Raw genomic sequence first — 12552 nt, 5'->3', positions numbered from 1 at the left:
GTGGACAATATCATATACCATTGTGGAGAGTGGTGTTCATCTAACATGCCCTAAACTTAACCATGCCAATAGACACATTGTTCCAATAGAACATGATATTAGAGTCATGCCCTAAACTTAACCATGCCAATAGATTGACAAATCCTCAAATCATCCTCAAATGTCGAACAAAGTATTGTGAGCCTCGAAAGCGTAGTCAAAAAGTGAGAAAGTGTCCCATATCGGTTAATTTAGGGAATGATCATGAGTTTATAATCAAATAATACACTCTCCTGGACAATATCATACCATTGTGGAGAGTGTTTATAATCAAATAATACACTCTCCTGGACAATATCATACCATTGTGGAGAGTCGTGTTCGTCTAACATACTCTACCACTCATAATTTAGCTATTTTTTAATTATTTAAAATGAGTCACTATTATTGTTTTAAATTTAATTAAATTTTCCAATCATTAAATGCCGAAAAAAAAGCCCGTTATAGATCATGAACAAAAGTAGCCCATTGGCCCACGACAGTTCTGTTGTTCATCAACACGAAATCTTGGCGACGAAGGAAACGAGGAGTAAAAGCCAGAGAGCAACAAATAACAACGAGATATTGACCCACCAATACTATATTCAAATTAGCCTCAAACTTCAGCGCGTGTATCGAGCTGTCTCTACTTCGGTGTTCATCGTTGAGGATTGCGCGAGCGAGGCAGGGGGGTTTGTTCATCCAAACTTGAGTTCATAATTGTTCTTATTGGAGCCGATTTGAATGCAAATTAGTGTTGAAGGGGTCCCTGAATAAATTTTCATCGGCCCTATTCGTTTTTTCTTCCTACTTGAATCAGTTTCCCGGTGATTGAGTTTTGATTTTGTCGAAGATGCTGCTGCAATTTTCAGACCCGGCCAAGCTTAAAACCAAGATGGTATGTTTCTGTTCTTCTGGGTTTTTTAATTTGAATTGCCATATGAGTTTTTTCGAGTGTGGAATTGTGATGTGGTGGAGGTTTCAAGAGCCAATTTCATGGTTGTAATGTAGTTCTGACCCTGCCTTAATCAGTCTCAGGTTATAAATTCAAGCCATGTGGCTACCTATTAGGATTTCGTCTCCAATTATCTTGGCAATTAAGTACTTTAGAGCTAGATAGAACTAAAAATGGTCGAGGGCACGTATGATACATTTGTGTGTATATATATATATCTTCCATCGACCAGGTTACGGGAAATGACCAAAGAACAAAAAAGCCAAAAACAGATACAGACATAAGATGTTCATCCTTGTCCGACTAAAAAAAGGGTTTGTGCTGCCCGCTCTAAAGGCTTTCCAAGAACTTTCTTAAGTGGGAAAGTCTAGACTAGAGCCGACGACTCGTGGAGAGATAGACCGTCAGAAGCAGGCAAGAAAAAGCCCCCCCTTTTGTTTTCAAGTAGAGCACTAAAATCATCTCGGCAATTAAGTACTTTAGAGCTAGATAGAACTAAAAATGGTCGAGGGCACGTATGATACATATGTGTGTGTGTATATATATATATATATCTTCCATCGACCAGGTCACGAGAAATGACCAAAGAACAAAAAAGCCAAAAACAGATACAGCCATAAGATGTTCATCCTTACCCGACTAAAAGAAAGGGTTTGTGCTACCCGCTCTAAAGGCTTTCCAAGAACTTTTTTTAGGTGGGAAAGTCTAGACTAGAGCCGACGACTCGTGAAGAGATAGACCGTCAGAAGCAGGCAAGAAAAAGTCCCTCCCCTTTTGTTTGCAAGTAGAGCACTAAAATCACCAAAGCTAGCCTATTTAGTAGCCGTGCAAGTGGAGAGAAGAGAATTCCATACTTGAGAGAAACTATACCAAAAAATTGAAAATGAGATTCCTTCTAGGATGGCTTTCGTTTGAGCAACTATTGAACTCAACTAGGCTATAAGTTAGAGATCGATATGGGTATAGAACAGGCAGAAATTCAGGCGGTATCGAAGAAGTCTTTGAACTATAAGTAATAAGGGATTAAAGAAAATCGAAAATCATAAAGAGTAGTGAAAGAAATACTAGTTAGAGAGCCTAGTAGTCTTTGTTATGGTTAATTATCATTTGAGACAATATTGATAATTTGTCAATATGCACAGTGTGTGTTTGAGGACAAATTCATTGCCCGCGATTCCAGTACACTTGAACAACTGAAGGAGATGACTTCTAGGCGTAGAGTGATTGAGGAGTCCATTAATGAAACTAGCTCTATCACAGATGCTATTGCAAGAGAAATGTCTGGCGGGTTGTCTTCCCACACTCAACAGGTAACATATCAATAATTTGCCAACCTTATTGGTAAATGCCCCTTTGTGATTCTAATACATGAATATATATGTTCTGTTACGCTGAAGATGTCGGATTTGTAACGACCCTAGATTTCTACTTAACCTAAACTCGTTAATGGATACATAATGTAATTATTTTATGTGGAAATAATCATTTGAATCTTCATTAAAAAATACTGTCATGGACTTACATGTTCGAAGAATTTAAATGCAACTATCTCATGCATGTGTCATGGTTTTTACTTGGTTTATTTTAATTTCCGTCATGTTGCTTTAAAGACGCTTTCAAACATGTAAGTCCATGACAGTGTTTTACGATGATGTTTTTAATGTTTATTTCCACATAAGATATGAAGATGGTGACTTGATTTATTCCTTCAATTTCAGCCCATTTACATATATGCTTGATTTAAACCAATGACTCCTCCCTCTCATGTTTTTCTTTCATTTTAAAGTCTGCCCCCTCCCACTCCTATGATTTGGTGGTTCAGCTCTATCTGTCTGTCTCGGTTTTATCTTCTTATGAGATTGTCATGGCTGTTGTATGCTCATTCAATTATGTTCTATGTGTTCAAAACATTCCAGGTCCTTCACAAACTACTGCAATACCTGCCCTTGTTGGAAAATTTTGTTTCCCAAGTTGATCTGGTCGGTTACAACCTCAAGATTGTTCAATGGACATCAGACCTAAAGATACGATGGTCGAGTGCTCTGAGCTCATCATCATTATTTCATCTTAGGGGTCCAAAATTTTTCCAAATAGATAACTTGAGGTTCGAGGTAGCGATGACTCTTTTCCTATATGGTGCTGTTCTTAGGCAGAGGGCCTTAGAAGTTATATCAGAAGGTGGGTAGTAATGATGAACTAGTTTCCTGTACAAGTCTTGGATTTGTACCTATTGGATCACTTACTTTTCTCTTATACAGATCAAGTGCAATCTGCGACCTTTTTCAGAGAAGCTGCCGGGGTTTATCAATATCTAGCTAAGGAGATTCTTCCATCTATTCAACACTGCGTGCCTTCTGAAAGGCCACCAGAAGTTATTCCATCTACTTCTGTTGCAATGAGTCTTGTTTGTTTAGCTGAGGCTCAGGTTAGTTTTCTGGTCTCTGAAAACCACCTTGAAGGTTCATCATAAAATTGTTTGTTGGGTCATGGAGTCTGCTGCTTATTTATAACTTCTTATTCAATTGTTATACATTGTAAGGCTATATATGAAAAATGGTCATATATAAAGTTGTTAGAGTTATATCGGGTAGATAGTTATATAACCATATATAGTAGTTGGTTATGTCTGGTAAAACTATATATATACTCAACTGAATCATATATATATCCCCGCCTGCTTGAGGACTTGTGTGTATGTTTTGGAATATGGATGTTCGCCTTTTGTAACAAGTAGACCCATGATACGGACTAATAGATGTTCATACTCTTACCTGAAAGTCAGATATCTATATCATAGTTGGCCAATTCCCCACGGCTTCTCGCTTTTCATGAATGTGTCTCCCCCTCTGCTTATGTGAGTTTTACCCACCTTTGACTCTGCTTGCTCCTGACTCCCTATGAGCCGTTTGACGACCTTGCCTTTTTTGAAGGTTTGGCGGGACATGGGAGCCTTAGCTCATGCGTTGATTACCCCTTTAGAGTGCTTTGAAAATGTACATTTTGTATCCTATGTATTCTCTTCTACTGTGCATACCTAAAGTCATCCATATAAACCTTTAGCCAATATTCCACCTTGAATTTTCTCTCTCATGTTCTTTGTGTTCCTCTAGATCGAGTGTGTGCGTTGTTGTGCGATCCTAACAAAAAATGGCCTCAAAGCTGATAGTGCACTTTGTGAGGTATGTTCGAGAGTGATTTTGGAATGACAAAAACCACTTTGTCATTTTTCTGTAGTGGTTTTGGACATGATAAAAGTGATTCCTATATCGCTCTCGAGCATGCCTTAAATAGTATAGTTGGCCTTGATCGGGGTTAGGAATTCGGGAGGTATCGTTTTCCTTTTAATACGGTTCTCAATGATGTTTATCTATATTGATCATGTCATAAAAAACATATCAGGCTGTCACAACGATGAGGGCTGAAGAAAAGGGATCTATTTCAAGTCTTTTGGCAAAGCTACACTATGGTATTGTTGACTTACTCAATGAATCAGCTAATCATTTACAGATATTATCTGGAGAATCCTCAAGCTTTCTGGTAGGAATGCTTCCTGCTAGTTCATGTTCGTATTAAATGTTCATATCAAACTAGTTCGTATGTATAAGACTCGTTATAATCGTTATCATTTTTCGTTGGTATAGGAATTTCTATCAGCTTTCCGTGCTCTACACGAGTTGAAAAGTCGAAAAAATCTTGCAAAAGAACTGATGTCTGGTGGCCAAGCTGGAGTTGCTATAGGTATTCTTAGACATGCATTAACTGATGTGAAAAAGGACATGCCAAGAGAAAATTCATGGAGACTTGTTTTCGGAACAGAAATAGATAGTGTAGCCGAAACGCTCAGGAAGTTCGAACGTGAGAATGAGATCGTATGGCATAAGAAAATTCCTTCACGAGATGAGTTGCCAACGCCTAAAGGTAGCCAAATCGTCAAGTCGATACCGTATTGTCCCAAAAAATGGGAGAGAGAGCTAGCATTCAAGATGTGAACCAAAGCTAGAAGTATATATTGGGTCTTGTTCTCGTTGGGGAGCTACTTTTGCCCCCAACCTCATTCTATCAAAGTATAAGAAAAATATCTCCTTAGGTGGTTGAGAGAATTTTTGGTGAAAATGTGAAGCATTTGTATAGGAAGTGACATTTATTATAGCGGTTGCTATTTCTCTTACTCGTTTACTCGTAATCCTCAGTCCAACGATCAAAGCTTTTGTTGAAACAAGAATTGATTTGGAATCTTATTCTAAATTGAGTCACTTCGCAATAGGAAGGGGAAAGTCTGGACTTGAAAGCTCCACTCCAACCGTTTCTCAATTGAGTCGTTTGTAACACATAAAATGGAGGTTGAACAACACATAGAAAGGAGGTTGAACCGAGCTCATCCAATTTTGTAGATGAAGAAAGAATGTTTGTTGAATTTTTTTGATTTTGAATCAAGCTCTCCAATTTTGTAGATGAAGAAAGAATGTTTGTTGAATTTTTTTGATTTTGAATCAAGCTCTGTTCGAACATTTGGAACACCTTATCACATAAAGTCAGGTAAAATCTGCCAAAATATTTATGTTTTAATTTTTTATATAAGAATGTTTTTGGAACACCTTATCACATAAAGTCAGGTAAAATCTGCCAAAATATTTATGTTTTAATTTTTTATATAAGAATGTTTTTGGAACACCTTATCACATAAAGTCAGGTAAAATCTGCCAAAATATTTATGTTTTAATTTTTTATATAAGAATGTTTTTGGAACACCTTATCACATAAAGTCAGGTAAAATCTGCCAAAATATTTATGTTTTAATTTTTTATATAAGAATGTTTTTGGAACACCTTATCACATAAAGTCAGGTAAAATCTGCCAAAATATTTATGTTTTAATTTTTTATATAAGAATGTTTTATGAGTTCAGCGTAATATTTTAAAAAATAATAAATTTTGATTAAATAATATTTAGCTCGACTCATTTATTTAATTTTTTTTTTTAATAAAAAAAATGAAATGTGAATGTATAAAATAATTATTTATTTGTCATCAAATATTAAATTAAAATTTACAATTTAAAAATATATTTTGAAAAGTTACATTTCAAACACTAAAAATTAAAGAGTTTTTTTTTTAATAAATAAATTTTAAAAAATAATTATGAAATTAGATAGCAATAAATTGATAATCGAATCAAATACAATGGATTGATCAAATTCTTGGATCATCTTGTTTTGCGAAGACACCTCACTCAATGAAATCAATCTTAAAAAGCAGTTGATCCAAAGCATTCTAACAATTTTGTTTGTTTTATCGCGGGTGGTGGGTAAGCGGCCACGGCAAGCGGCGAAATCAGGAACACAAAATCAACGAATCGTTGGAAGATCGAACTGTTCATAATTTTGATGAACAATTCACTCTGGAAACCTGTTCAAATAAATAGATAACCACTCGTGTTCTTCATTTCGCGGGAAAAACAGGGAAAAGATCTTGCAGTGGATGAGAAGAAGCCATGGCAGCTGTACAGTGCATAAGCTTCTGCAAACCATTTGGGACAAAAATGGCTTTCTCCCCTTCTTCATGTGCCCTTGCAATCTCTCGTACGATTCATTCCACGTTCAAAACTTCCAGATCATTGCCGAAGGTCTCGATTTCCAGGTTTTTCATTCTGCACCTTAGTTTTTCTTCAGTTGGAGAATCGAAGCTGTTGTTGTCCTTACGCTTGATTACAGATCGAATAGGGTAGTTCCGGCTGTGATTGCCAAAGAGAGTGCCGATGGGGCGACTGTCTCTACCACCGATGCGTTTAATCTTACTTATCTGGAGGCGGGTTCTTAGTTTTATCTACTTGGATTCGATTATTATTCGTTGATTTTGATTGATATGCTTAGAATCTATCATCCTCCTGTTTGTTTTAGGGCAATAGTTGGTTGTGGGAAGTGGGCGATCTGTCCATTTTGGTAGATCCTGTTTTGGTTGGTACTCTTGATTTTGGTATCTCGTGGCTGTATGAGGCCTCCAAGAAGATATTGAAGAATTTCCAGGTAACTTCGGAATGGCTATAAGCATCTACTCTGGTTTCTTTGATAAAATTATTCTGATATTTGAGCAATCTTTGTGCAGCTGAATGAACTTCCTGAGGTTGACTGTTTACTTATTACACAAAGCCTTGATGATCACTGCCACTTGAAGACTTTGAGGCCTCTCTCTGAGAAGTCTCCTAATCTAAAAGTTATAGCAACTCCAAATGCAAAGGCATTGTTGGATCCACTTTTCAGCAATGTAAGCAGATTCTGCTATGAATTCTTTTTCTTTTTCTTTTTCTTTTTCCTTATGCTTCCATTCAAGGCTAAGTTGCTTAATCATTTGGCTAAGGTGGTGTTGTTCATTTGGTAAAAATTGGTTATGCAAGCTGATAAGCTCTTGAGGAAATTTTAATGGGTAGTATAAATATTTTGTGAGATCTCACATTGGTTGGAGAGGAAATGAAGCATTCTTTATAAGAATGGAAATCTCTCCCTATGGCGATATGTAATGGGTCAAAGCGGATTATATCTGCTAGCGGTGCGCTTGTACTGTTACAAATGGTATCAAAGCTAGACACTGAACAGCGTGCCAGCGAGGACGTTGGGCCTCCCAAGAAGGGTGGATTGTGAGATCCCACATTGGCTGGAGAGGGGAACGAAGCATTCTTTATTAGAGTGTGGAAACCTCTCCCTAATAGACGTGTTTTAAAACCGTGAGGCTGACGGCGATACGTAACAGGCCAAACCGGACAACATCTGCTAACGGTGGGCTTGAGTTGTTACATATTTAGAGATATTTTGAGAATTGGAAATAATGTCATCTAATAATTACAACACCAATAGACAATGCATCAATTATTTGATTGTGTCATACGACCCCAGCATTTATGACTCTACTCACTGGGAAAAGAAGCACATAAATGTTGCAACATTGTACTCATGGCCCTCTAATAATCGATTTTTATGCAAGTAATTCGCCGAAGAAGAACGGAGAGAAAGATACAGGTGCTATTGTTTTTAGAAGACATTCTTTAGATCATGCCCCATCTCCCATTTTTTTATTTACTGCTTCTGATTTGGATAGACTATCTAAGATTCAACGCAGGAAGACATCGTAATAGCCCAAGCCCACCCTAATAGATATTGTCCGCTTTGGCTCGTTATGTATCGCCGTCAGCCTCACGATTTTAAAACGGGTCTATTAGGGAGAGGTTTCCACACTCTATAAGGAATGCTTCGTTCCCCTCTCCAACCGATGTGGGATCTCACAATCCATCCCCTCTTGGGAGCCCAGCATCCTCGCTGGCACATCGCTCGGTACCTGGCTCTGATACCATTTGGAACAGCCTAAGCCCACCGCTAATAGATATTGTCCATTTTGGCCTGTTACGTATCGCCGTCAGCCTCACAGTTTTAAAACGCGTCTATTAGGGAGAGGTTTCCACACTCTTATAAGGAATGCTTCGTTCTCCTCTCCAACCAATGTGGGATCTCACAGTCATAAAGATCAAGAGTGATAAAAAGATAATGTAGGAGCAACTCCCTCCCCGCCCAAATTGTTAAAAAAAATGTAACTTCGCTGCATACATTGGCGCTTTCCTTTTGTATTCTTTGTTAAACGAGCATATCAACAAGTAATATGGGCCATTTTTCCCCTTTCACCTTTTAGTGGCCATCCTTCTTTTTAATTCAATGTTTTATGATGCCTAAATTTGATTATATTATTACTGGAAGCATTCCATATACCACTTTCTGCTCAAATGTATCGTTCTAAGGCTAGTTTTAGTTATATCCAGGTGACTTACTTAGAATGCGGTCAGAGCTCAGTTATTGAAGCAAAAAATGGATCTCAAGTACTCATTAGAGCCACTGCTGGACCAGTTCTAGGTCCTCCCTGGCAGCGTCCTGAAAACGGGTAAAATAGTATGATAGTTTATATGATGAATATCCATTTAGTTTACTGGTTATTTAGATTCCATATCTCTCTTTATTGAATCTGATACAGGTATCTTGTTATTTCTCCCCAAGGCCAGCTGACTCTTTATTATGAACCTCATTGCTCTTACAACGAGGAATTTTTGGGGAAACAAAGGGCTGATATTGTCATCACACCTGTTATAAAGCAGCTTCTGCCTAATTTTACTCTCGTTTCTGGACAAGAAGATGCAGTTCAACTTGCAAAGCTGCTGCATGCAAAGTATAAATGCTTCCAAAACCTTAAATTCTGTACCTGGTGGACGCATCTATTTGTTCTATATAACTATGTTAGAAACCTGAACTTCAGATTAAAAATCAAGAAACTTGGCTTGAAATATACTGCAATATCAAAGAAAATTTCAAGGGTACTGAGCATTACAGTGGCTCGTTCTCTTCCAAGACTAATCCTATAATGTGAATAATATGTTCTTGATGTCTTAAACATATTTATATTTTATCTCATCAAATTATGTTTCCTCATGATCTTTCAGGTTCATCGTGCCAATGAATAATGGAGATATGGATAGCAAAGGGCTTCTTGCAAGCTTAGTTAGTGCTGAAGGGACAATTGAATCTTTCAAGGTTAATATCTACTTCAACCACAGCCATTATGAATCCTGTGTCCGAACTGATATGTTATCATATTCATACGGTCATACTTGAACTTTGCATGAAGCTTTTAGGTTATCAGTCTACTTTGGTTTATTTCTTTCTACCTCGTATGAAAGGATAGAAGCCGATGAAGTTTAATGAGAATCAAGTAGTGTACTAACTAAAGAATGACTAGAATATGGATTTCACAATCTTATAAGCTGAAACATGTCGAATGAGTGAGAAGTGTGTCCTCCATTGTTAAGGGATTCTGTAACAGCCCAAGTCCACCGCTAGTAGATATTGTTCTCTTTAGCTTCCCCTTTTGGGCTTCCCTCAAGGTTTTTAAAATGCATCTATTAGGGAGAGGTTTCCACACCCTTACAAAGAATGCTTCATTCTCCTCCCCAACTCCTCCCCAACCAATGTGAGATCTCACAATCCACCCCCCTTCAGAGCCCAACGTCCTCCCCAGCACTCATTCCCTTTTCCAATGTGGGACCTCCCAATCCACCCCCTTCGGGGCCTAGCATCCTTGATGGCACACCACCTCGTATCCACTCCCCTTCGAGGCTCAGCTTCCTCACTGGCACATCGCACATCGCCCGGGCTTTCCCCTTCGGACTTCCCCTTAAAGTTTTTAAAACCCGTCTGCTAGGGAAAGGTTTCCAAACCCTTATAAAAAATGCTTCGTTCTCCTCCTCAACCAATGTGGGATCTCACAGATTCACTTTTTATTCGGTGATTATGCAGGGTCAAGTCAATTCTTGCCATTATTTACTTTCTACTTCGCTAATGTCAAGAAACTTAAAGGAGCTCTGTTAATGTTGATCCATTCAATACAATGCAGGAACTGTTGTCAAAGGAACTTCCAGAGGCAGTGGTCCTAGAGCCTACTCCTGGCGTACCACTTTGCATTCCCCCACCTTCAGATCAAGCGTAGTGCCTGGTTAGTCATTCGTCAAAACTCACTTTTTGAATGTATACAATACATTGACGAAGGAATCTAATGAAGCATGTGTTTTCCAGCATTATTCTGGTTCTCATAAATGACCTCCCCCAGGTTTCATAATAAAATGAAGCCTGTGTTCTTCATTCAGTTATATTGATCCCGAGATTGATCTCTGAAAGTCTGCAAGATAATTTTTGGTATAGGAGAGTGTTTGAGCAAGGAATAGAAAACCATAATGGCCCATGGGCTCCCTTCTGCTGATTAGCTTATGTATTACTTGCTTTTTTTTTTTTTCTTTTACCTGGGTGGGGTCTATATTTTAAAACTGTACTCTCTTATGACTATTCTAAGCGGGTCATAGTTTGTACACACCCCAGCTAATTTCACGAGACAATTATCTGATCCTTACATTTGATAGTCAAGGAAACTCGTAAGATATTAGATCTTAGGTAGATGAGCATCGTTTGAACTTATTTTCATTAATCCCTTTACTATTTCCCTATTTCTTATTGATTATTAGGTCAATCCGGGGTGGTTAGACATCCAAATCTCTAAAGCAAATTTACCGCTTTTGATATTCTTAGCAAACGTAACAGTAGTTTCGAAATGAACTCGGACAAGCCGGCCATGGAAGAAGAGGAATCAAGCAAATATGCTTTTATCATCTAGTTCAAAGTCCTCGAGAGAGCATAATAATTTAGTTCATCATTATTCGTATCTAAGTATATATGTTGTTTTTGTTATGTTATTTTTTATAATATAATATTTCTTAATTAATGGAATATCATTCAACATTGTCGGGAGTTTGAATTATTCTTCTTATCCTCGTTTAAAGGCCTTATGATCGGAAAATCCTAAGACTAAGAAATAAGAGTCGATTATTTACAATTTTTTATATATATTTTTTATTTTGTTGGAAGTTAGGTCTCTACCAAAGATAAGAAAAGAATATTCCTCAAGGAATTTTTTGCATATGCAAAAATGATCGTACAAATAAGAAATCAGCATGCAACGTCGTCGTTTAGCATTTCTGGTGGTCTCTAGAATGGCCCTCAAAAGTCGTTTGGCCTTTTATTCATTCAAAGGTCATAATCTAAATCTACACGAACTTATCCAAATTGGGGGAGTGATTGTCTGTGCGTGAGAACGTGGATCTGAATCATGGTCGTGAAATGGAGACCGTCGGATGATCAATCTAGGGTGGAGATCAGATGGGTTGATCTGAAATTATGAAGAAGAATGGGGCACATGGATATTATTATAGATGGGATTGTGGGGGAATCTTGGACGATGCAGGATTCTGTGGGTCAGTCTAAATTAAAGAGATAAGCTAATAATATTCTAAATTAGTATTTTTTTTTTAATTAAAAAAAAAGCTAAATTAGTAAAAAAAAGAATGGGTTGGACGAATGACCTCTTTGTTGGACGATGAAAGTCCCACGTCGGCTAATTTAGAGAATGATCATGGATTTAAGAATACTCTCCATTAGAATGATGCCTTTTGGGGAAGCCTAAAACAAAGTTACGAGAGCTTATGCTCAAAGTGGACTATATCATACCATTGTGAAAAATCGGTGTTCATCTAACACTCTTGCCGTCCCCTATAAAGGCATAAAAACTACATGTGTGAGCAAATTATGAATAGAGGCATAACAGAGTGATCTAAACATAGATACATAATATGGTTTCAGTTTTCAGCTTCTCCACTTGCTTCTATGCTAGTCATTACAGATCCGATCTAACGAGTTAAATATTTAGATATATATATACTTTCAAAAGAAATTGTTAGAATATATTTTTAAAAAAATAGTAAATTATAAAATAAAAGCAATAAAAGATGAAAAATATTGGTTTTGATTATTATACATGTGAAAGGTTGGAATATTCTTTTTATTTGAAAAAATATCAAAAGTCAATTAAGTAATTGGTTGGAATATTCTTTTATTTGAAAAAATATTAAAATTGACCGAGTAAAGAATATGAAAAGAGGAACAAATGACTCGTCCTTTTAAAAATATTAGATTATAGATTATGTCAAATTACACCACAATGATA

The 12552-nt window shown here is 37.1% G+C and overlaps 2 protein-coding genes across 5 annotated transcripts; both read left to right on the top strand.

Moving 5' to 3' along the window:
* The first annotated feature begins 544 nt into the window (after nt 1-544).
* On the top strand, nt 545-5214 carry LOC111801459. 2 transcript variants are annotated; one of them, XM_023685465.1, is made up of 7 exons: nt 545-710; nt 839-916; nt 2116-2283; nt 2890-3151; nt 3232-3398; nt 4373-4510; nt 4615-5214. In XM_023685465.1, exons 2-7 carry the CDS (start codon nt 872-874, stop codon nt 4960-4962), a joined length of 1128 nt encoding a protein of 375 aa, XP_023541233.1. In that variant the 5' UTR covers nt 545-710; nt 839-871; the 3' UTR covers nt 4963-5214. The 2 variants fall into 2 exon arrangements, with proteins under 2 accessions (XP_023541233.1, XP_023541232.1); XM_023685464.1 differs by having other exon boundaries at nt 546-916.
* Nucleotides 5215-6196: 982 nt separating this feature from the next.
* LOC111802293 lies at nt 6197-11270 on the top strand. 3 transcript variants are annotated; one of them, XM_023686604.1, is made up of 9 exons: nt 6197-6609; nt 6684-6777; nt 6870-6995; nt 7075-7233; nt 8774-8892; nt 8983-9174; nt 9446-9536; nt 10396-10494; nt 11082-11270. In XM_023686604.1, the coding sequence occupies exons 1-8, from the start codon at nt 6464-6466 to the stop codon at nt 10486-10488; spliced, it is 1020 nt and encodes a 339-aa protein (XP_023542372.1). In that variant the 5' UTR covers nt 6197-6463; the 3' UTR covers nt 10489-10494; nt 11082-11270. The 3 variants fall into 3 exon arrangements, with proteins under 3 accessions (XP_023542372.1, XP_023542370.1, XP_023542371.1); XM_023686602.1 differs by having other exon boundaries at nt 6198-6609; nt 11018-11270; XM_023686603.1 differs by lacking the exon at nt 11082-11270 and adding an exon at nt 10575-10905 and having other exon boundaries at nt 6198-6609.
* The last annotated feature ends 1282 nt before the right edge of the window (nt 11271-12552 follow it).

The sequence above is a fragment of the Cucurbita pepo genome, chromosome LG09, assembly GCF_002806865.2.
Source record: "Cucurbita pepo subsp. pepo cultivar mu-cu-16 chromosome LG09, ASM280686v2, whole genome shotgun sequence".
Taxonomy (NCBI): Eukaryota; Viridiplantae; Streptophyta; class Magnoliopsida; order Cucurbitales; family Cucurbitaceae; genus Cucurbita; species Cucurbita pepo.
This window is presented reverse-complemented; position numbering and strand designations above follow the sequence as displayed.